The 25,720-nt window shown below is 39.8% G+C and overlaps 1 protein-coding gene across 1 annotated transcript; it reads right to left on the bottom strand.

Moving 5' to 3' along the window:
• Positions 1-23,800: 23,800 nt before the first annotated feature.
• Positions 23,801-25,720, bottom strand: TKTL2 (transketolase like 2; the record flags this gene model as incomplete). The annotated part of the gene is made up of 1 exon (XM_079770249.1): positions 23,801-25,720. The coding sequence occupies one exon, from the start codon at positions 25,718-25,720 to the stop codon at positions 23,801-23,803; it is 1,920 nt and encodes a 639-aa protein (XP_079626375.1).

The following is a 25,720-nucleotide window of genomic DNA, read 5'->3' on the forward strand; positions in this document are numbered from 1 at the left end:
TTTATTTACTACAGTTATATATATATGTATACACACACACACACACACACACACACATATATATATATATATATATATATATATATATATATATGTGTGTGTGTGTGTGTGTGTGTGTGTGTGTTAATAACACATATAAATAATCACAAACCAAAATAAAGATTTGAGCATATGGATGGAAAATTAAATAATAGTATTATGTCAATATTAACTTTACTGAATTAGGAAACTGTCCTGTGGTTGTGTATAAAAATATCTTATTTGTAGCAAATCACATTGAAACATTTCAAGGTAAAGAAAGGCAATAATATCTGCAAGTTACTCTAAAAAATTCTGAGAAACATATATATATATATTAGAGACCCAATGCACAAAATTTGTGCAAGAGTGGGCCTTTCTTCCCCTGGCTGCTGGCACTGGCTTCCCTCTGGCACCCGAGACCCGGGCTTCCCTCACAGCCCTGGCTTCATCCAGAAGGTTCTCCAGAAGGACGTCCTGTCTAATTAGCATATTATGCTTTTATTATTATAGATATACATTATACACTGAGTGGCTAGATTATTATGATCTCTGAATGCATAATAATCTGGCCACTCAGTGTATATCCTATATAATAAAAGGCTAATATGCAAATTGTCCCCTCGACCAGGAGTTCCGCCAGCAGGCAGGTCGGCCAACCACCCATGTCCCCTCCCCCTGGCCAGGCTGGCCAGACCCCACAGATATATATATATATATCTGTGTGTGTGTGTGTGTGTGTGTGTGTGTGTGTGTGTGTGTGTGTATTTAAGTGGTGTTCTTTGCACTATCCTTGCAAGTTTTATGTAATTTAAATTATTTCCAAATAAAAAATTAAGAAAAAAATCTGGGGAATGAAAAACACAAAATCTTTAATCTGAACAAAAGGCAGAAGAGTCAAGTAGGGGAGGAGTACACAGATGAACGTGAGATGTTAATGCTCTGTGACAGATTCACAGCTGTTCCTCCAATAACTATGTTCTTAAACTATGTATCCTTTACAGATACCCTTGTGGGTGAAATAGTACATTAGAAGGGAGAATAAAGTAAAATACAACTGTTAAAATGATTTGAGCAAGAAACATTACAAAACAATTATGTTTATAATGTTGTCAAACGATTTAATGATATATAAGCAATATATTTAGAAAAGGTGAAGCAATTTATGTAAGATAATTGATATTTGAGAGAGAACATTTAAGACACTTCAGCTGTAATAAGACCTCAAGGTTAAGGGTTGTAGTTATGTGAGAGACTGTCAAGTCTAAGGGCACTGAGGAACTCATTTGCGTCATGATGACAAATTGCAGGACCTTGAAAGATACGCTTCCTGTGCTGAGACTTGCACTGTTCAGAGAAAAATGTCTTTCAGAAGAGAAAGCCTCTTCCTGTTTATTTGATTCTCAAATTTGAAAAAAAAAATATAGATGCATCAGCATTCACAGAATAATTATTTTGTGCAAAGAACTGTACTTTGGAATATAGGGGAAATAAATACAAAGCTACCATGATTTTCACCTTAAGAAATTAACATCATAAATAGAAATGACTGTGTTATAAGGGAAAACATGAGATGCCATAAAGAATGGAGCATCAAGGACTTCTTGGAAGGAACATTATTTGGCAGTCCTATAAAAAGTCAGTGGAGTAAGAAAGGATTATGAAGAAAGCTGCTTCTGAGAAGACCTTGATGTTTGGGTAGGACTGCAACAGGACATATTCCTGGAAGAACCATAGGAAGAAATTCATACCAAGCAGCAGGGTCACCACGAGAAAGATGAAGTTGGCATACAGATAGTGCATTATTCAGACTGCTGATGAATTATCCACCTGAATGGAGATTTAGGAGAGCATGTGCGTTATGAGACCAGGCCAGAAAAGGGACGTAGAGCTGGATTGCACCAGGCATTGCTGGTGGGCTGGGTGAGGAATATTTCCCAAAAGCAGCGAGCACATATTCCAGCAGAATAGGCAAACATATCAACATAGCGGTGGTAGGTGCTCTCCTTCTGCCCAACCCGAATCGCACCTGCTCTGCATGGAAGAAATACATGCCAAGCAGAGATTCTCTATGTTGCCCAGGACTCCGCCCAAACACCTTCAAATTTGCCTATCAGTGGGGTCTTCCTGAACTCTCCCATTTCTAGCATGTTACTCTAAACTCAAAATTAAGGATCCATGCCATATCTCACAGTTGTTTTTCAATTTGGTCCTAATTGTTTTGTATGAGGCAGGCATTATTTAACATGTTCGTATGAAATTGTAGTTGTTTCCTAATTTCAATATAGAAATAATTTATTCTCTGTTTTCTGTTTTGTTTTATTTTGTTTAGATTTTATTTTATTTATTTGCTTGTGGGATATTTACTTCCATTTAAAGTGCATGTAGGGGAGTTAAACAAACATGCACTATTTTGCCATCTTACCCGAAAGTCACATATTTTCTTCTTTGATTAAGTGCCATAGGAGAGAGAAGCATTCTTAATAAGCCTGTGGCTACAATTTAATTGTATCATCTCAAAAGCATAAAAGAATTTCTTTCTCAGTGTGTTACTGGCTATGAAGTGAAGCATTCCCAGAGTGTCTAAATTAAATTGAAACAGGGTTTTTATGATAGATTGCCTAATTAGTCCAGGAAGGAATTATTCCAACAGTTATAAAAATCAGTCCAGCAGCCTTAAATCACCCAGTTCTCAGCCACATCACAATTTAGACTAGCCTCCATAGCCTTTATAGTTTTTAACTCTTTTATTTTGTTTTGGATTGCAAGGATATAGCTTGCTTGTCATTATAAAATATTAAAAAAAATTATCTAACAAAACTTGTAAATAATTAAACCACAATATATTCAAAATGAATATAATGGTGTTCATGTAGCAGAATATGTACATTCTATGTGCTAAGTCAAATGCAACCTCCTATACAACAATTGCTATATCATACATCTATGGAAATCTCATTGCTAATAAATATTAAAATTAATCAGCATGATATGTCAAAATTTGAATATACACAGAAGAATTTTCATGTCTCTATAAATACCTTAGTGTCTAATGTTCAGGATAATGAGAATCTCATGATATAGATTTATGATAAAGAATGTCCATAATTAGTTTATTTTACTTTTCAGTTAGTAACTGAATGATAGGGAAAAGCAAATACAGTTAAAGAACTGTAGAATAATAGCAATTTGCTGGCCTCATCTCTCTCTCTCTCTCTCTCTCTCTCTCTCTCTCTCTCTCTCTCTCTCTCTCAAACACACACACACACACACACACACACACACACACTGACAAGTCATAAATCTTTTCTTTCTGTTGAGTGTGTGTAACAGAGGTTCTTAACACTCAATCCAAGATCATGGGGGAAAATAAAAATTACATTTTTTGCTTTAAGTTCTAATTGAAGTTTAGCATTTGTTCCTATTATTAATGTGTAGAAAATTAAATAAAAAGACAACATGCTATTAATAGTACAATGAAAATCACAGATATTTTTATATCACAAACAGTTGTTGTAAATATTGTTTATCCTTTACTACTTTGAAATTATAGTTATTAGCCATTACAACTATTATTTAACACAAGAATTTTAAAATTACCCATATTACTAATGCATGCATTTTAAATATTTTGATTATTATAATTCAATGATTTTTTTCCATTGTATACATATGTATTTTATTTTCATGCATTTAAAAACATTTTTTCTGACAAGTAAACAGTAGACATCACCACACTTCAAAAAGGTCTATGTGTAGAAAACAGAAAAATGGCCCCTCAAAGATGTCCATGTCCTAATCTGCAGAATCTGTGAATATGTTACTTTACAGGACAGAAGGGACTTTGCAGGTGTGATTAAGTGAATGATATGGAGATGGGGAAATTATCCTGGGTCAATTATTTAAGGAAGCCAAGTATAATCACAGGGTCCTTATAAGAGAGAAGCAAGTGTGTGAAATTCAGAAAAAGGAGCTATGATGGTGGGAGCAGAGATTGGAATGATGTGCTTTAAAGATAGAGGAAGGGGCTGTAAGCCAAGGAATTCAGGTGGCCTCTGGGAACTGGAAGAGCCAAAGGAAACCAATTTTCCACTGGAGCCTTCATAAGGAATGCAGCCTGATGACAACTTCATTTTGGCTCAGTGAGACTCATTTGGGACTTCTTATCTTAACTACTGCAGAACATAATTTGTTTTATTTTAAGCCACCAAGTTCATGGGCTTTGTTACAGTAGCAGTAGGGAACTAATACAAAGAGTCAGGGACACCTGAGAGGGTGATGGTGACCACCTGTCCCCATAGTTACACCAATTTTCCTGGGTTTTAGGATATGTGATTTCAATGTGTCATATATGGAACAGGTCTTCATTAAAAAGATGATTACTAAGAACAAGTGATTTGTGTTTCTGGAAATATTTCAGTACTGAAATATTTTTAGGGTTTAGCACATTTATATTGGCTTTACACCAAAAATAATAGACATATTTTCTGTTTTTTTTTGGAGAACAATAATCACTTTTCAAATCTCAGCCTGAATATATCTAAGACCTAGTATTTACACAAATGAAATTCTTTACTCAAAGGCAGTTTTTTTTTACACGATAAAAATTTAAAACACTTGAAAGGCCCAGCCGGGTGTAGCTCAGCGGTTGAGCGTTGACCCAGGAACCAAGAGGTCATCGGTTCGATTCCCCGTCAGGGCATATGCCCAGGTTGCGGGCTCGATCCCCAGTAGGGGGTGTGCAGGAGGCAGCCAATCAATGATTCTCTCTCATCATTGATGTTTCTATCTCTCTCTCCCTCTTCCTTCCTCTCTGAAATCAATAAAAATATATTTATAAATAAATAAATAAATAAATAAAACACTTGAAAGTCATCTATATAATAAAAGCGACCATTATGGCAGAACGACCAGAATGACCAGTTGCTATGATGTGCACTGACCACCAGGGGGCATATGCTCAACCAGAAGCCAGGCTCACGGCTGGCGAGTGCAGCAGCAGTGGCAGGAGCCTCTCCTGCCTCCACAGCAGTGCTAAGGAGCAGCAAGCTGAGCGGTAAGGAGCAGCGAACAGGCAGATGGTAAGGAATGAGGGGTCCCGGACTGCGAGAGGGCAGAGGCTGGGCTGAGGGACTCACCCCCAGTTCATGAATTTTGTGCACTGGGCCTCTAGTTTTAATATAATGATAGCATTTTTTTAAGCTGTAAAAATTCCAGTGTTTTGATGCTTTATTCATATTCATACTGAATTGCAATAATAACTTATTAAAGGTTAAAACAATGACCTAAACTGCCCTTGTCATTGACCAATACATTTACCATTACATAAGACTATATAATTAATATAAGACTGCAAACACCACCTATAATGACATATTCCTCACCGCCCTGATGCAGGCATTATAAATCAGTAATGGTTGATAAAATTGAAAATTATTTGTATTTTTAAATTATTTTACATAAAAACATACTGTTGTCTTATCCACCTATTTGTATAAAAAATCACCTATCTTTTTATAAAAGCAGTTTGAGAAAATGACATAATTTTGATAATGAAAATGTCCTTGTTTTACTCATTAGTATAGTTCTTTGAGGTAACAATTTAGAGGCAATTCAATCATTTATAAACATCATCTTTATAATGCTAGAGCTACTGTTGGTATTTAGTTCATTTAAAATCACATTATTATGATAAGTGGTTCCTAGCAGCCAAAGATTTTTTTAATACAAAATATGGAAAGGGAATTATTCTTTAATGACACAGGTTCTTTGTATGTGTATAAGCTTTAAAATCTTTCCACTAAATCACAGGTTCCAATTTGCCTAGTGATGTAAACATTTTTTTTATTCAAGGTAATTCAATAGACCTCAAGGTCATTGTATGAATTCTACTTAGATAAAAGCTTGACAAATTATACTCCTGTTTGTTTTTAAGTCAGTGTGAGAGATCCAGTAGTCTTGGGAAATGTTCAAGTGTTCTTAACCAGATTTCCTAGTTAGCCCTTAATACTTGAGCAAAAGCTTTATTATCAAGGAACACTTTGATCTTCTATGCCTAGGAAGGCATCACTGCTCTTTATACAAATTATGAAAACTCAGCTAAAAAGGTCACGCATGTGGGACATCAGTCTGAATCACTGAGTTACAGATACTGAAAGTGATGTTAAAGATCAACCAATGCCTTCATGTTTACACTTTAAAAAACAATAATGTACAGAGGGTAAGAGACTTGTGAGAATGAATGTAGTTAGCATAGACACAGCTAGAAAACTGGGTTTTCTGCCTTCTGATCCCATATTCATTCCATTACATCACATTAGTTTATCTTCAAATCAATTCAGTCCAATTTAATTTACTCAGTACAACCAAACACCATTATGTGTCAGATGTTGTGCTGAGTGATAGAGATAAAAAATAAAAGATATAATGTACTCTTAAGGAGAAAGAAATATGTAAATAAATCCAAGGTATGAATTTGAATCTGTCTCATAATAAAATAGAGTGGTTTCAAAGAGGGAAGGTGCCAGCTCAATTCAGGAGGCAGTGAAGTCTTCACCGAAGAGCTAATTCCAGAACTGAGTTTGAGGGAAGATCAGTTATTTGTCAAACCTAATAGGAGTATATTCAATCAGAGAGGAGGAGAAAGCATGGGTAAAAGCAAGAAAGAATACCCTTCTCTGTGATCTTTCCCTGGCCACCACCCCTCTAACACTATAAATTGCAGAGGGCAGACAGGCACTTCCCACACTGCACGTAAGACTGCCCTCCCCTGGCCTCTATGACTCACTTGGCAGGAATTGAGTATCCGAGAAAGTCTCCTGTCCAGAGACATTAGGAGAGAGACACACAAGTACAGGTGCTCCATGGGAGATTTCCCCTCCCCTGGCCTCTACGGGGCCATGCTCTGCATGCTCCTGGCAAAAGGTGCCTCAAGCCAGATCTCACAGCCTCACTGCCACATTCTGCTTGAGGCAATTAGGGTTGACCATGTCACAAATATCATATATTTTATCTCTGATTACCTCAGCCACTTCATGAAACTCAGGACTTCCAAATTTTCATCCTCATAAAATTCTGTAACTCATGGTAAGTTCACGGCAAAATTTTAACCTCAAGAGGACCATGGCTGTCACACTGTGCCACCATGCAAGTTTCCAAAGGTCCTCCTCTCTCCCAGTATGAGAGCTCCAAGTCAAGGCACACGGGTCGAGGAGTGGGGCCCAGTTTTGAGCCTCCCCCTGCTCCCTGTGCATAACACCCTTTGGAAGAACGCAACCTACACAACTGTCAGTGGCAACTTGGATCCTGAGTCATTTTTCTGGCTGTTCCCTTCACATTCTCACTGTAAGTGAAATCTAACTACCCTGGAGATATTGTTTCTCTTGCATCCCTGTTAAGAGAATCTGTTTTCCTCTCTTTTACTCTTTGAGTAACACTTAATATTTGCAATAAAATAGTGTAGATGCCAAAAACCAAGGACCACAAGAAACACCACAATCAAAGTTGGGTTTATTACTTGTTGCCAGAGAAATCATACCCCATGGGAGAACAATGGGGTATCTCAGTCAGGTATTATGAGGGGGTTGTTGTAGGACGGGGGCTCATGTTAGGTAATTTTGAAGAGGAACCAAAGAAGTGTGTTTTGCTCTGAAGTGGGCAGTTCTATGATTGTGTATTTTCTTTTTCATCTAGCAAGTAGGTGGAATGGAGTTGGGCTAAAGGTGTAATTAATATAAGAAACAGCAGTTGCTCACGTAGCATGCAGAGGGACTATGCTTGGTTGTTTTTGTGATTTGCATGGTGTTCGTATATTTTGCAGTCCTCAGAATAACTAAGGAATATAGCCTTGGTTTTGCTCACTCTATCAGTCATTCACAGAGTGGCCTTGGCTGATGTGGATGTTCTATGACATTGTTTATGTTAAGGAAGAAACAGCATAGCCTTGCCATAAGTGCCAAGGCAGCAATCAGCTGGTAGCGGCCAGGACTGCCTCTTTTCTTTTTTAATAGGTATCCTTGACAGAGGCTTTTTTTCTCTCCCATCATGGAAATAAGTTAACACTATCACTAAGTATGATGTTTATTGTAATTTTTCATAGATATTATTAAGGAAGTTAAGAAAATTGATTTCTATTCTGAGAATTTTTATCATAAATGAATACTAAGCTAACTCATTACAGAAAAATGATTGAGTCATGAGACTTGCATGAAGGCCTGGATGACTATCAGTAATTTATCCAAGTTCCTAGGCCTTCCTATCTTTGGGCTCTTTATTCTCTAAACCAGTGGTTCTCAACCTTCCTAATGCCTCAACCCTTTAATACAGTTCCTCATGTTGTGGTGACCCCCAACCATAAAATTATTTTCGTTGCTACTTCATAACTGTAATTTTGCTACTGTTATGAATCGTGATGTAAATATCTGTGTTTTCCGATGGTCTTAAGCTCTACAGCAGCAGTTCTCAACCTGTGGGCTGCAACCCACAGGTTTAGAACTGCTAACAGGGTCACCTAAGACCATCAGAAAACACAGATATTTACATTACGATTCATAACAGTAGCAAAATTAGTTATGAAGTAGCAACGAAAATAATTTTATGCTTGGGGGTCACCACAACATGAGGAACTGTATTAAAGGGTCACAACATTAGGAAGGTTGAGAACCACTAAACTATATGCCATGTTAACATTTTAATCATATTTCTAAAGCATAATTCATCACATTGCTTTAAAGCTTATCCTATTTAATAAAAGGGTAATATGCAAATTAACAACCACTCCGTCAAAAAAGATGGCGGCACCCATAGCCACAAGATGGCGGCGCTCAGTCCTCTCAGCCCCGCCAGAGTACCTCAGTCCTGGGGGGCAGATGCTGAGAGCAGGCAGCGTGAGCAGCCTGGCGGAATGCTTGCTTCGTTGCCATGGCGATGAGGCAAGCATTCTGCGGATGGGTCTCTGACCAGGCTGGGGCGCTGATGGGCCTCTGGGCCATGGAGAGCCTCTGGGCAGTGGGCCTGGAGCGGCCAGGCCCCGCAGAGAGCTACTGGTGCAAGGATTCATGCATAGGGCTACTAGTTTAGAAATAATACATAATAAATTACCATAATAAATTTTAAAATCCTTTGCATAAAAATGCCTTCAAGTTAGGATCCTTTATTTGTATCTTTAACTGCATCCTCTTGTAATTCTCTCATACACCTTCTAATTTATTTATATCTAAATACTAGAGGCCCGGTGCACAAAATTTGTGCACGGGGGTGTGTGTCCCTCAGCCCAGCCTGCACCCTCTCCAATCTGGGACCCCTCGAGGGATGTCCGACTGACCGTTTAGGCCCGATCCTAAACGGGCAGTCGGACATCCCTCTCACAATCCAGGACTGCTGGCTCCCAACTGCTCACCTGCCTGCCTTCCTGATTGCCCCTAACTGCTTCTGCCTGCCAGCCTGATCACCCCCTAACCACTCCGCTGCCAGCCTGTTTGCCCCTAACTGCCTTCCCCTGACAGCCTGGTCTCCCCAACTGCTCTGCCCTGCAGGCCTGGGTCCCCCCCAACTGCCCTTCCTTGCAGGCCCGGTCGCCCCCAACTTCCCTCCTCTGCTGGCCTGGTCGCCCCTAACTGCCCTCCCCTGCAGGCTTGATTGCCCCCAACTGCCCTCCCTTGCAGGCCTGGTCCCTTCCAACTACCCTCTCCTGCTGGCCTAATCGCCCACAACTGCCCTCCCTTGCAGACCTGGTCCCTCCCAACTGCCCTCCCCTGCCGGCCATCTTGTGGCAGCTATCTTGTGTCCACATGGGGGCAGCCATCTTTTGTGTTGGAGTGATGGTCAATTTGCATATTACTTTTTTATTAGATAGGATTCATTAAGTCAACAAACATTTGATTGAGTGCCAAGTAGCATCCTGAGTATTGTAAATACAGCAGCGGATACAATAAATAAGATTATTTGCTCTCACAGACCTTATAACCTCCAGAGAGGGAGAGGCAATAAAAAATAACTCCTATCATATCTCTCTTTAATGTTACTTTTAACCAATGTGAAAAACTGATTTACTATTAGAGAATGGCAGTGGATCATAATAAGCTTAATCTGAAAGTCACACTCCAATTGCTGCTGCTATCTTCACTGGGGCATAACATCAGAGTTCATCACACCTTTTACAAATGACTTTTTTTCTCTTAAGAAGCAAAGACCTCTGGAAGCAATTTACTTTAACCTGAAAGAAACAGCAGGAAATTTAGCATTTTATGTCAGAACTATGTCAACCCTGGCTCTTTGCTGTCATTTAATAAGCAGGAATTGGATCATCTCACCATCCCACAGGACCTCTTATGATACCAAAGACACTATGCTAATTGGACCTGAACAGGAAAAAATGTAAATATTCTAAATGCTATAGTGAGATACAGAGGATGAAAGATGAATCCCTATAAAATACAGGGATTTGTCACCTCATTGAAGTTTCAGGGGAGAGGGGGTACAGTGGTCTTTAACATATTATAACTTCACCTATCAAATGAAGTACATATTTCTGCAACCTTGTACTCTTTACTAAAAGACCACAATGCTTAGTATTTGAAAACAACATACATCATATTTACTGGATGATCTAAAGACTTTTCAACTTTTAGTGGCACCTAGAAAAGACTTCCCTGATGATACAGGCTAACATTTAAGCAGCTCTGCCATTTTTTGCCTCCTTGATCCAAGAGATGTGATGATGCTTAAGTGCTCCATAAATATGCTTGATGAATATTGTGGCTCACTTTGATAGGAAAATAATAACAATGTCTTAGAATTCTGAACAAATTCAAGCCACTTTTGGAAAGTAAGTCTTCTTTGGAGACACAATTCTTGGCTTGAATATCTGGTCATTGGACATTGGAAGACATGAAGAATTGATATAATCATTGAGAGCTAAGCATTATGAGATTTAAAATGTAGCTTGTAGCCTGGCCAGTATTGCTCAGTGGTTGAGCATTGACCTATGAACTAGGAGGTCATGGTTTGATTCACGGTCAGAATACATGCCCTGGTTGAAGGCTCAGACCCCAGTGTGGGGCAGGCAGGAGGCAGCTGATCAATGATTCTCTCATCATTGATGTTTCTATCTCTCTCTCCCTCTCCCTTCCCCTCTGATATCAATAAAATATATATATATATAAAAATGTAGCTTGTACATAGTAGCATTCTAAGTAGGATACTTATTTGGAGTATCTCCTGAAAGCCCAAGGAAGATACATAAACAGGATGTTCACACTTTTGCTGGTTCTGCTCTTTCCTCATCTAAGCCTTCATGAGAAGTTGCTATGGCCAGTTTTTGTTGGAGAGGAAAGAATTAGGTCTAGGTTACAAATCATTCTGTATAGTGGCATTAACTGGTAATGGCCTGCTGTGACAGTGAAGTTATTGAAGATATGAATAGCACTATCAACAAATTTGAACTAACTGACATTTACAGAATGCTACACCAAATGACAGAAAATGCATTCTTTTCAAGTGCACATGCAACATTCACATGGTTAGATCATATGGTGAGTTATTCACAATATCTCAATAAAGATAATAAAAATAAAGAATTAAAACCAAACATAGCATATTTTTACTAATATGGTATTAAATTAAAATATATATAACAGGACATATCTGGAAAATATTTAGAAATTTTAAAACACATGATATCAACATTTACAGTAAGTAGGTAAAAAAAATCTTGCAAAAAGAAAATAAACATAGAGCTCTTACACTACCCAATTTGAAGGCTAACCCTAGTGCTCTAGTGTAGGACTAGCATACATAGACATAGGCTCAAGTGAACAGAACAGAGAGAGTCTAGAAATAGACCCACTAATATATAGCCAATTGATTTGCAACCGAAGGGCCAAGTTCACAGAGTAAACAAAGAAAAGCAACAAATGTTACTATATCACAGTTAGATATCTGTATGAGGGGCCAGGGAAGTCAGCCCTGGGTGTTTTAATTCTTGGAAAAGAAATGGTGTGTGTGTGTGTGTTGTCACTGAAACTGGTAACATATAAACCTGGTACAATTGGTGATCATTATGGTCATCACACTAGCAGAGCCTTTATGAAAAGAAAGTTAGCATTTTATATAATAAAATCATCTATTTTTTTTTCTTGAAAAAAAAAGAAAAGAAAAGAAAAGAAAGTTATCATAGAATTACATGGAGCCAAGAGATGGAAAGACAGATCATTTGGCACTAACCCCATGAGCTTTTTCTACTCCTGGAGTTGTAACTTAGAAAAGGCAATAAATTCTCCTTTTCCTCAGTTTGAATTCTATTTTTTGTTTGGAACTTTAAAAAAATCTTGATTAAAACAAAAGTATAACAGATTCCATTTTTTTCTTTGGCAGTAAACAAAATCAATCTAGAATATATGTTAGAATACATGTGTGTAGTATATTCTTTTTGATGCAAGATTTGAGGGTGGTACTAATTTTTTTCTGCTTTATAAGTAAAAGTTTTTAAAAGCTTCTTCTAAAATGATAGACTATACTATGCTATACCAATTTTAAATGGAGACTTTTACTTCTAGGCTAAAAAAAAAATCAGTGCTAAAGTGAATGTGCCCACCTGATTAAACTACAAAGGAACCAGCAATGCCGAGAAATGAAAACCCATTATCTAAAGTGGTTGGGATGGAGAATGAACAGGAACATGGTGGTGTGCATTACTTTCAAACAGAAGAATAACCAAGTTATTCTCCCCAGTGGCCAAATGAAATTCCTAGGTTTAGAAAAATCCAATTCTATAAAAGTCTGAGAATGTCAGTAGATGGCAAACTGATACAGAGATTACTCAGTAATTTAAAGGAGGAGACTGGGTGAAAAAGGTGAGAGGATTAAGAAGTACAAATTGGTAGTTACAAAATAGTCATGGGGATGTAAAGTACAGGATAGGAAATATGGTCAATAATATGGTGTCAGGTGGGTACTTGAATTATCAGGGGGATTGAAACACTATGCTGTACTCCTGAAACTAATATAAAATAATACTGAATGTCAACTCTAATTGAAAAATAAAACTTAAAAAAAGAAATTGAAGTGGATATAATCATCAAGAAAATATTTATTTAAAAGCATGTAATGGTTGTCCCAACCATCTATCTTAAACACATTTTCAAAATAAAAAGAATGTAGGACATGCAGCATATCAAATTAGTCAAACTGACCGTAGTCAAAATTCACAACTTTTAGAACTAAAATATGGTAAATAAGTAGAATCACTGGTGTTAATTTTGAAGTAAATTTTAAAAGAAAAAAAATTAAGCTAAAATTATAATATTAAAAAATAACAATACTCTTCAGTTCATTATATCTTGTCCTTGTAATAATCTGAAAGTTACACACACACACACACACACACACACACACACACACACACACATCTATACTAATAATCTATACTAATAAAAGGGTAATATGCTAATTGGACTGGGAGACCTTCCGGACATCTTTCTGGACAAAGCCATGGTGGCGGGGCCGAGACAGAGGTGATTAGGGGCAATCAGGCCAGGAGGGGAGGGCAGTTGGGGGCGAGCAGGCTGGCAGGGGGGACTATAGGGGGCGAGCAGGCCGGCAGGAGGGAGCAGTTGGGGGCAAGAAGGCTGGAGGGGGTGGCAGTTGGGGGCAAGCAGGCCGGCAAACAGAGTGGTTAGGGGCGATCAGGTAGGCAGGCAGGTGAGCGGTTAGGAGCCAGCGGTCCTGGATTGCAAGAGGAGGGTCCGACTACCGGTTTAGGCCCCATCCCTGTGGGATCAGACCTAAACCAGTAGTCAGACATCCTCTAAAGGGTCCCAGATTAGAGAGGGTGCAGGCTGAGCTGAGGGACACACACACCCCCGTGCACGAATTTCGTGCACTGGGCCACTAGTATATATAAATAAAAGCCTAAGCAACCAGCTGATTGGCTGGCGGGTACCTATGATGCACAATGACCACCAGGGAGCAGACGCTCCAACCAGTAGCTATGATGTGCACTGACCACCAGGGGCAGACGCTTAATGCAGGAACTATTGAGCTGCGGTGACTTGGCAACTGTGGTTCTTGGGTGATGCTGCTGGAACCAGAGATGAGGGAGCCCAATTCCAGGGTGCGTCACCCAAGAACTGCCCTCTAGAAATTCGGGACCCCTTGGGGGATGTTGGAGAGCCAGTTTCGGTCTGATCCCTACAGGCCAGGCCGAGGGACCCCACCGGTGCGTGAATCCGTGCACTGGGCCTCTAGTATATATATATATATATATATATATATATATATATATAATTTTTTTTAAAGAGAGAGATGAAGGGAGAGGGAAAGAGAGAAAGAAACTTCAATTGGCTGCATGAACTGACTGAGGCACCTCGGCCAGGGCCAGAAATTTCTTTTGTTTGGGTTCTAAAGCAGGCATACAAGTCTATCTCAGATAATAAGGAAAATATTTTAATAGAGTTTAATTTAATAGCTGTATTTGTTTTAAAAGCTTATTATTAAATACTTTGCTATTTTCTTGACATGCATTACTATATTTAATTCTTACAATATCCCCATGTTATATATTTCATTAAGGTCATAGCAAAGATGAGGAAAATAAAAACTACTAGAGTCAAATAAATACCTTGTCACAAGCTAAACAGTATATGTGGGATTTGGGCTTTCTCATTTCAGATCTTATAGACAAGTCAAAATAGCCAAAAATTTTTAAAACAAATTTTGGATCAGAGTGAAGTAAAAAGAGATCACCAAATGTAGGAACTACAGAAATAAAGATATACCAAAATTAAAGAAAACCCAACTCTCAAATTTCTGTAACTGGTTTTAACTTAGTTTTAATGGATAGCTCTCTTGGGAAATGTAATCTGAATACAAGAACTCTTTAAAATATCAAGCACTGATAATTTTTGCAGCTCCGTTAAAAGAAACAAAGATCAACTTACAAGCAATATTTTTAAAAATCTAAATTAATGAATGTCTGGTATAAAAACAAAGCCATCAAATTATTGGAAATAATCTCAGAGAATATTTGCACAACCTTAGATTTGGCAATAGATGTGGAGAAACATAGATCTTCTTAAATAAGACAGCATATCCAGAAGCCATGGGGAAAAAAAGAGACATCTTTGGTTGCATTTATTATATTCAACTATATTTATTGTTTTCTAAGTGCTCAGTGCTGCTAGTGCTTTTGCCATCGCTCTCACTATAATTTTTTCTGACTCTATTGTTTGTCTTTAAAATTTTCTTTAATATTTAGTATTATCAGTATACAAAGAGCTCTTATTGATTAATAATAAGAAGAAAAATAATTAAAGAAAATAAGAAGCGAAGAATTTAAACAGACAACTCACAGAGGCTAAAATTCAAACATCAACAAACATGTAAAACTATCTTCAATGTCCCTAGTAGGAAGAGAAATACAAAATAAAACCATAGTGAGATTCTATTCTTAACTCATTAAATCGGTAAACATTAAAAGAGTAAAAATATCCCCTGTTGACAGTGCTTAAGAAAAATCAGAGCGAAACTTTCTAAAATCATTTTTGGAATGTAATCTGTCAATAACTGTAAATATTAAAAGACACATGCCCTTTGACTCAGCAGCCCCATTATTTTTATCTCACCTCTAGGAAAGAAAAAACCAACACACCTTTATATATATATATATATATATATATATATATATATACACACACACACACATTTATATAAGGCTGTTTTTGTAGCATGGCAACACCCAAATGTCTATTAATTGGAGAATGCTGGATAGATTATGTTATACCCATGCCTTGGAGTTATAAAAAGTATAACTTGTAAGTTGTAACTATCCACTAATCTGAAGAGATGTTTATAGTATACTGTAAGTATAAAAAGAAAGTTTCAGTGTAATGGGTAGAAAAATGGTTCCATTTTAGTTAGAAAATAAATTTTAAAATTTACATGTGCTATATATCTAAGTAAGACTATCTGAGGGAAAAGCCATTTGTCTGAGTATGGAGAAGGGGCTAGGACTGAAAAGATCAGGCTACTATCAGTGGTTACCACAGGGGGATGAGAAAATAGATGGGCTGAGAAGTGTGAGGTCATTGGATTTTTATTAATAAAAATCTGTATTTTTCCCATTAAAATAAGTATGCATTATCTTGTGCAATTTTAAAATAGAAAGTTTAAATTTTTGAAGCTGTGGTGATGATATGAGGCCAATTTTGATGTTGAAAAATCCCAACAGGATCTGAAGGCAGTATGGTGAGTAAAATGTTGTGACTACTGAATGAGTCACACCAGTGGCTCCAGGGGCCTTGCAATTCTGCACTGTGGGTGGGCCTTTGCCAACTGCCAAGCATTAAGATTTGAAAATTGTGGCACATTGTGTCAGCTCACCTCCAGCTGACTTCAGTATGAGGCTTCCTCAGGGAAGAAGAGAGTTTTGCTATCCTTAAGGAGAGACAGAAGGTGGTGTAAAGAGAGAAAATTGATGGAGCAAAGTTGTGGAGAGTTAGGTCAGGAGATGATGCAATCAGACATTTCTGAGCAGAGGGCCAAGAAAAGGGGAGAAACAGATTTGTTTCAGGAATGCAAGTTATGATGAGGGCTCTTTTCTTTTAATCCTTCAACAAATAAAAACGTACATTGACTAGTGCTTACTTTTTGCCAGACACTGGTCTGAAAGCCTTATACATTTAACTAATTTAATATTCTAATAACCTTATGATATTGGTCCTATTGTTATCTTCATTTTACAAGGAATGAAGTAACTGAGGAACAAAGAAGTTGATAGCCTAAGATCTTACAGCAAGTCAGTGATGGAGTGAAATTTAAACCCAGTATGGCTACTTAAATTAAGATCTCTCAACAACAGGCTTCTTATACTTCCTGGAATATGCCATGTTACACAATACTTCAAGCCTAAGAGGTTTTCGGTTTGTATGGAATATATGCTTCTCATCCAATATTCCCATTTTCTTTTTTTCTTTTTCTTTTCTTTTTTTTTTTTTTTTTTGCTGCCTAACACTCAACACCTGTCATTTTTCATAATACCTTAAGCAATACTTTCATAATCTGCATCAGCATATTATAGTATTAGGTTAAACCATGTGAAACTGCCAATCTTCAGCATAGTATCTAAAAACTGGAATGAAATCTTCTTTTCTCATGGGCTTTATATTTATTAGGTTCTTTAACTTCCTCTTCCCTATACAAAACCAGTTTTCCTGGGAGGACTTTGTAGACATTGGCCTTACAAGTATTTCAGTATCTGTTCCTTGAAATGGCTTGTCACATCTGATTTGATGACCACTATTCTCAGATAAGACACTCCAGGTACAGCTTTGGTTTTACAATGTAACCAATTAAAACTTGGTAAAAAGATCTCACTCATTTATGAAATATAATGAACAACATAAACTGATGAACAAAAACAGATCCAGAGACAGAGAAACATCGATCAGGCCATCACACCTCAGAGGGAAGGTAGGGGAGGATGGGGGTAAGGGGGAGAGATCAACCAAAGGACTTGTATGCATGCATATAAGCCTAACCAATGGACACAGACAACAGGGGGGTGAGGGCGTGAGTGGGGAGAATGGGGGGAGTAATGGGGGGATAAGGACACATACGTAACACCTTAATCAATAAAGAAATTTAAAAAAAAAAACTTGGTAAGAAGGAGGACAGTTTCTTACTGAAATAACTACCACAATGTTCCTTTGTTTTGCATTCCAAAGATTTCACAACTAGCAATGAATGATGACAGTAAGGATGGGTGAAAGTTATGGCTTTGTTCTGAAAAGAAGGGCAATTGCAATTATAAAAGAGGATATTGGGAAAAAAATCACAGGGGTATTCTCAGGCATATCAATTTTAGTAACAAACACGCGGATTTAAAGATCTGGAAATAGATTCCATTCAAAATATTCTATGCCTACATATGACTTGGGAAGTCTTCAGGACCTACTTCCAAGGGCTGCCCAAACACCCCAAAAGTACATCTATCTCAGTTTGAAGACTGTGAACCTAACTTTCTAAAATAATTTTAATGATATCTCTTTAATTTAACTTGCTAAGGCATTTTAAATAATGTGATCTCTTTAAATGGAATGTTAAAAGGGAATATAAACCAGATGTAATTAGCATCAAGATACAATTGAATATTTGTTGAAATTGACACCCTATTTCTAAAATTTATATGGAAATCCAAAGGACCAAGAATAGGTAAAGCGATCTTGAAAACAAAAGGATATGGAGGATATGGAAGACTTAAAATACTGTTATCACTCATGAAAAAGCAGTGATAATTAAGATACTGTAGCATGGGCACAAAAATAAAGAAATAGACCAGTGGAACAGAAATAATTCCATGCATGTATAGTCTTCTGATATATGAGAAAGATAACATTCTGTTATGGTGAGGGAAAGGAAATTTTAAGGGTGCTATAAAATTGTGTCAAAAATTGTATTGACTCCCAAAATCTCACATCACACATATTTCCAGGTGAATTGTAGATCTGTATGTGAAAGATAAAAATATCAGGTTTGCAGAAGAAAACACAAGGGAATAACTTCAATAGCCTTGGTGAAGGCAAAAGATTTTTTAAATATGACACAAAAAGTGCTAACAAAAGAGAAAACGATAATTAGGATTACATTAAAGTGAACACTTCTGTTCATCAGAAGAAAATCTTTTTTTAAATAAATCTTTAATGTTCCTCTCCCCCCCCTCCCATAGCTCCGCTCCACCTGGTTCCCACCCTACCCTCTGCCCTTATCCCCCCCCCCCCACTGTTCTCATCCATAGGTGTATGATTTTTGTCCAGTCTCTTCCTGGACCCCCCACACCCCTTCTCCCCCCCCGAGAATTGTCAGTCCACTCCATTTCTATGCTCCTGATTCTATTATATTCACCAGTTTATTCTGTTCATCAGATTTTTAATTCACTTGATTTTTAGGTTCACTTGTTGATAGATATGTATTTGTTGTTCATAATTTTTATCTTTACCTTTTTCTTCTTCTTTCTCTTCTTAAAGAATACCTTTTAGCATTTCATATAAAACTGGTTTGGCAGTGATGAACTCCTTTAGCTTTTTCTTATCTGTGAAGCTCTTTATCTGACCTTCAATTCTGAATGATAGCTTTGCTGGGTAGAGTAATCCTGGTTGTAGGTTCTTGCTATTCATCACTTTGAATATTTGTTGCCACTCCCTTCTGGCCTGCATAGTTTCTATTGAGAAATCAGCTGACAGTTGTATGGGTGCTCCCTTGTAGGTAACTAACTGTTTTTCTCTTGCTGCTTTTAATATTCTTTGTCTTTTGCTCTTGGAATTTTAATTATGATGTGTCTTGGTGTGGTCCTCTTTGGATTCCTTTTGTTCGGGGTTCTCTGCACTTCCTGGACTTGTAAGTCTATTTTTTTCACCAGGTGGGGGAAGTTTTCTGTATTTCTTCAAATAGGTTTTCAATATCTTGCTCTCTCTCTTCTTCTGGCACCCCCATAATTCTGATGTTGGTACACTTGAAGTTGTCCCAGAGGCTGCTTACACTATCTTCATATTTTTGGATTCTTTATTCTTTTTGCTTTTCTGGTTAGGTGTTTTTTTTTTTTTTTTCTTCTTTGTATTTCAAATCTTTGACTGTATTCTTGCAATCCTCTAGTCTGCTGTTGGATCTCTGTATATTATTCTTTATTTCAGTCAGTGTATGCTTAATTTCTAGTTGGTCCTTTTTCATATCCTTGAGGGACTCACTAAATTTATTGTAGGTTTCTAGAAAATTCTTGTAAAACCTTATAACCATGGTTTTGAACTCTATATCCAGTAGTTTGCTTTCCTCTATTTCTGTCATTTGTGACCTGTTTCTTTGTCTCTGAATTTTGGCTGCTTCCCTGTGTTGATAGAGTGGCCTTGTGTAGTAGGTGTCCTATAGGGCCTAGTGGCTCAGCCTCCCCAATTACCTGAGGTGGACACTCTTGGTGCACCCCTTTGTGGGCTGTGTGTACAGTCTTGTTGTAGTTAAGCCTTGATTGTTGTTGGTATCACTGGAAGGAACTGACCTCCAGGCCAGTTGGCTGTAAGGATCACCTGTGTCTACGCTGGGAGAACTTCTGTGCTGGAGACACCCTTATGGGGCAAGACTTGCTTCAGTGGGGCTTTGGTGCTCACTGAGTCTGCCCCTTGAGTGTGTCCCTTATGCATCTGAGGAGTTGTAATCTGGATGGTCCCACTCTGACCACTGGGTACACTGGCTCTTGGATCTCCAAGGAGCTACAAATTTAGCCTCTGCCTGAGGCCACCCAGCAGGAGCTACAGAGAGATCTTCAGATTATTCTTCTTTGTTTGGGGTTTGGAGGTGCCCAGATGAGGCCCAGCTGTGAAGCAATGCAAGCTGCTGTGGGGCCTTTGGCTTTCTTTTGGAAGTTCTGGAGCTCTTTGACCCAGCTGCAGTTTGTTAGGTAATTTTAGATTGCAAAGGGTCAGGCCATTCGTATGCAAAAGCCTCTGCACACAGTTTGGGTGGGGCGGGGTCTCAGGGAATCAACAAGGTGGAGCAAACAGCTATGGCTGATCCTCAGCCCTGCCCTAAGAGGCCCCCGGGTCTCAGTGTCAGGTGGTAATTGCTGCAAGCACCTCTAAGAGAAAGCTGCCCTTGAGTTCCGCCCAAAGCCAGACAGTCCAGTTTCTCCCCGTATGAGTCTGGGTCCCCAGAGTCTCACCCGGAACTGGAGTTCAGAGCAGTTGGGAGCTTGTGTCTCCCTCCTGATTGAAAAAGATAACCACGGCCTCAGTTGCCAGCCCTTTCCACGCGCACACGCCTCTGTACCTCTGCACTTTACTACCACACCTCCTCCGAGTCTCAGTGTGCTTTTCTCTTTCCTTCTAGTTGTAGAATTTCCACTCAGCCAGTCTTCCTGTGGTTCTGGATGATGTCCGTTTTGTCTTTTAGTTGTAGTTTTGAAGTGGTTGTGCGAGGCAGCAATTTCAGGTGTTTACCTATGCCGCCATCTTGGTTTCTCTGTCTGCAGTAGATTCTTAGCTGGTTTTTCCATCTCCAGCTTTCCCCCTTCCAGTCCTTTTAACATATTTAGGTTAGAATGAGTTGTAGGGGCTCATCCTTCCTTGGCTCTTTTTCAATTTAAAATATATATATATATATATATATATATATATATATATATATATATATATTGATTTCATAGAGGAAGGGAGAGGGAGAGAGAGAAACACCAATGATGAATCATTGATTGCCTGCCTCATGCATGCCCCACACTCCAGAAGAAACTCTTGAGGGATTTAAGGTTAGATAATATTATAACAAAACTAGAGGCCTGGTGCATGAAAATTCATGCACTGGATGGGGGGGTCCCTCAGCCCAGCCTGCCCCCTCTCACAGTGCAGGAGCCCTCAGGGTTGGGAGGCAACCCGGTGATCAGGGGAAGGCAACACCCCCATCACACCTCTGCTGCTGCCACTGCCAGCAGCGCAAGCCTCGGCCGGCTCTGGTTACCTGAGCCTTGGGTGGCCCTGGGCAGCTGAAGGGCTGAGGGGACTGGGGGACTCTGGAGGCAGGCACACGGAGTGGCCAGACCCGCTTTGGGGCAGGCCCAGCTGTGCCACCCACCTGCCGCCCTGGCGGGGCTGAGGGGACTGGGCACTGCCATTTTGTGGCTGTAGGCGCCGCCATCTTTGAGGGTGTGACAGTCAATTAGCATATTTCCTCCTTGTTGGCTGTGGGCACCACCATCTTTGTGAGGGTGTGATGGTCAATTAGCATATTCCCTCTTTATTGGATTCCATCTTACTTAAAAAATTGTAGACACAAGATAATTCCCGCTTCTTATTTCTTCTCTTTGGTCTGATAGCTACTGATTGATGATTCATGAAACAGAACCTTTACCGGATGGATTCTGAACAGCTTCCCCATCTTCCTACAAAAAACATTTTTGGTTGTCTTTGATTTCATTAATTATAAAAACACACATGCCTGATGTACTGTCATTATTAAAGGTGTCTTTATGCATGTTTTTCTGCAAATGGATCGTTTTCAACCCTATAGACACGTTATCTATAATAATAAAGCATAATATGCTAATTAGACCAGATGTCCTTCTGGACGTCCTTCTGAACAAAACCAGGACTGCGAAGGAAGCCCAGGTCCCAGGTGCCAGAGGGAAGTCGGTGCTGGCAGCCGGGGAAAGGAAGGCCTACTCTTGCAAGAATTTTGTGCATTGGGCTTCTAGTCTATAATAATAAAAGTGTAATATGATAATTAGACTGGATGACCTTCCGGATGAAGCCGTGGCTGTGGGGGCTGAGGCAGAGGCTGCGCTGTGGCAGTGGGGGCTGAGCCCCTTGCACGAATTTCGTGCATTGAGCCTCTAGTAAGCTATAAAAGCTGAAGCGCTTTCCCAGTATGCACACTCAAATTATAATTTTGTGCTAGCATTTTATCTATCTTATGCTATGTCTGAATCAATGTTATCTCTAATGTTTGCAAAATAAGGATGGAGATTTGTTATTCAATAGCACTGCACTCATGGATATATATAATATTTGTTTGTTATTATATGATTGGAATGACTATATTGGAAGATCCAGTTATAGATTGTGTGCTAGCAAATACAGTTAGATTTTTTTCCATGTGTGTATATAAATAAGTACTTTTTTTACTTATTTGAATTTTCCAAATTTGTACAATGATCCTATGAGGATCCTAGAGGCCTGGTGCACTTAATAAGGGCACTTAAGGGCAATAAAATAAGAAACTAATGACCTAATATACCAGATACAGACTAATTTTAAATTTAGTTTTGAACCTTGGTCCATCTTTAACTTTACCTGACTGGTAAGTACTCTTTTCTTGTATTCTAGCCATATAATTTATGTTTTTACACCTAAAAGTAACAAGTCTGCTTGAGATGGCTTTTCAATCCACACGTTGTTCTCTGGTGACTTATCTGCAGCTCAAACCTTTTTCCAGGATTACTGTTAAGAGACATGCCTCTTTCTGCTTCTGGTTTAGATAGAAGTTTCTTCCTTACCAAGAAGAAGACCAATCACACATACATAGCACAAACTAAGTAAAGCTGAAGTTTTAAAATTCTTTATTACATTCACTTTAGTAATCTTAGTAGATGAATATAAGCTAGTTAGCAATCTGCTTTGGTCACTGAAAAAATGAAACATTTTTGAAACCTCACCTAACTATGTAGTATGCAGACTAGAACTAGTTATGCTTTCATCTCTTTAAGAAAGCAGTATGATTCATCATAAGAACCTTCACTGCTGCTCTATGGCCTTTAACTACGGAGGAGAGATGAATTCAAACTTCTGAGGAAATCTCAAGGCAACTGCAGTCAATATCTGGAAAGCTGCAGGTAGAATGCATTACATAAAAGCTCAAATTTCCTTCAAAACCCGGGCTACTTAAGACTACAATTAAATTCACATTTTCTTACAAGGAAATTACAAACATTTAAGAAACTATTACCTCTATTTTGATTCCCAACACAGTTATTTATAGCCTTCTCAGAAAATTTTGTATAGGCGTAGCTGTTTTGTTTGCTGTTGTTATGAAGTTATAACCTACTTCAATTATTCAAAAATGAATGTAGCATTTGTGTACATAGTCACAGTTTAACAGAAAGGTAGTTAACTTGAATTTCTGAATTAGGAATAAAGAAAGGTGTTCAACGTTTTAAAAATGTACAATAATATAAACAATTGTTTGATAACATCTAGCATTAATGCAATAATAAAGATTAACTATTTTAAGACCAAACTCAAAAGACTGACTTTTAAAGAACACAGCTATCTGAATTCATTAAAGTGTGTTTCACAGCTGCTATGATGTGTCTGGCACTGATTCCAAACATATCCAGCAATTCGCAAGGTTTCCCACTTCGAGGGACTCCTGACACTGCCAGCTGATGAACAAGGATGTCAGGCTCCCCAGAGACAGCTGCACACACTGCCTCTCCAATGCCACCTTCCCGGTAGTGATCTTCCACTGTGATAACCCGACCGCCTGTAGCTTTTGCATTGGAGATGATGGTGGCAGCATCCAGGGGTTTAATGGTAAATGGGTCAATGACACGGATAGAAATACCTTGTTCAGAAAGATGGTCAGCAGCTGCTAAGGCTTCATGCAGAGTAACTCCGGCTCCAATCACTGTGACTTTGTCATTGACACTGTGGCGGATGACCTTGGCCTGTCCAATCTCAAAATTTTCTTCTGGGGCATAAATAACTGCAATTTCTGGTGGGCCAGTCCGAATGAAGCACATCCCTTTGGCATTGGCAGCCAGATAAATAGCATGCTCTGTCGAGACGGCATCGCTTGGATAGAAAACAGTGCAATTGGGAATGCTTCGGAACATGGCTAGGTCCTCCAGGGCCATCTGGGAGGGTCCATCTTCACCAATGGATAGCCCGCAGTAGGAACCAATCAGATTGATATTGGTTTGGGATATGGCTCCCATGCGGATATGATCAAATGCTCGGGTCAAATAGGCGGCGAAGGTACTGACAAAAGCAATGGTGCGATCGCGGGTGGCACAGCCCAGGGCCACACTGACCATGTTTTGCTCTGCCATGAAACACTCAATAAAACGCTCAGGGTGTTCTTTCTTGAATGTCTCAGAAAAGGTGGCGTTCTTTGGGTCGCCATCCAGGACGATAACCCTTTTATTTGCATGACCCAGTTTAGCCAGAGCCAAGCCATAAGCCTTGTCAGTCGCCATCTTGTCACCAACTTTGTAATCAGGCAGAGAGGTCATTTTTATATTCTTGATGCTGATTGGAGGCGAGTCTTCCACAGGAGGCCTCGGGGTGAGGTTCTTGTTGGTCTGTATCTGGCTCTCAATTAATTTGATGATGGCATCCGCTCTCTCTTTCGGCATTGGCTTTCCATGCCAGTTTTCGGCGTCTTCCACGTTTGGAATGCCCCGGCCCTTGAAGGTCTTGGACACGATGGCCGTGGGCTTGTTCTTCACCTGCGCTGCCTGCCAGAAGGCGCGGCACAGGGCCTCCACGTCGTGGCCGTCCACCAAGTAAGTGGTCCACCCGAAGGCTTCGCAGCGTTTCTGGTAGGTGTCGGTGCAGTGCTCCAGGGGCGTGGGGCCGCTCTGCCCCAGCCGGTTCACGTCGAAGACCGCCACGAGGTTGTCCAAACTGTAGTGGGAAGCGAAGGCCAGCGCCTCCCAGATGGAGCCCTCGGAGGACTCGCCGTCTCCCAGGAGGCAGAAGACGCGGTAGCTGGCCTTGTCGAAGTACTTGCCGGTGTACGCCATCCCGCACGCGGCCCCTAGCCCTTGGCCCAGCGAGCCGGTCGCCACGTCCACAAACGCCAGCCTCGGCGTGGGATGTCCCTCCAGGTCGCTGTGGATCTTCCGCAGGCTCAGCAGGTCCGCCTCGCTGATGTCGCCCACCTCCGCCCAGGCCGCGTAGAGGATGGGCGCGGCGTGGCCCTTGGAGAGGACGAACCGGTCGTTGTCGGGGTGCTCGGGGTCCGCCTGCTTGTACCGCATCGTGTGGAAGAAGAGCACGGACATGATCTCGGCGGCGCTGCAGCACGACGTGGGGTGGCCGGAGCTGGAGGCGCACGTGGCCCGGATGGAGTGGATCCGCAGGCGGTTGGCCAGGTCCCGCAGCACCTGCACGGTGTCCGCGTCGGGCTTGGGGTCCTCGGCCACGGCGGCCACGGTGGCACTGTCCAT

The sequence above is a fragment of the Cnephaeus nilssonii genome, assembly GCF_951640355.1.
Source record: "Cnephaeus nilssonii genome assembly, chromosome: 5".
Classification (NCBI taxonomy): domain Eukaryota; kingdom Metazoa; phylum Chordata; class Mammalia; order Chiroptera; family Vespertilionidae; genus Cnephaeus; species Cnephaeus nilssonii.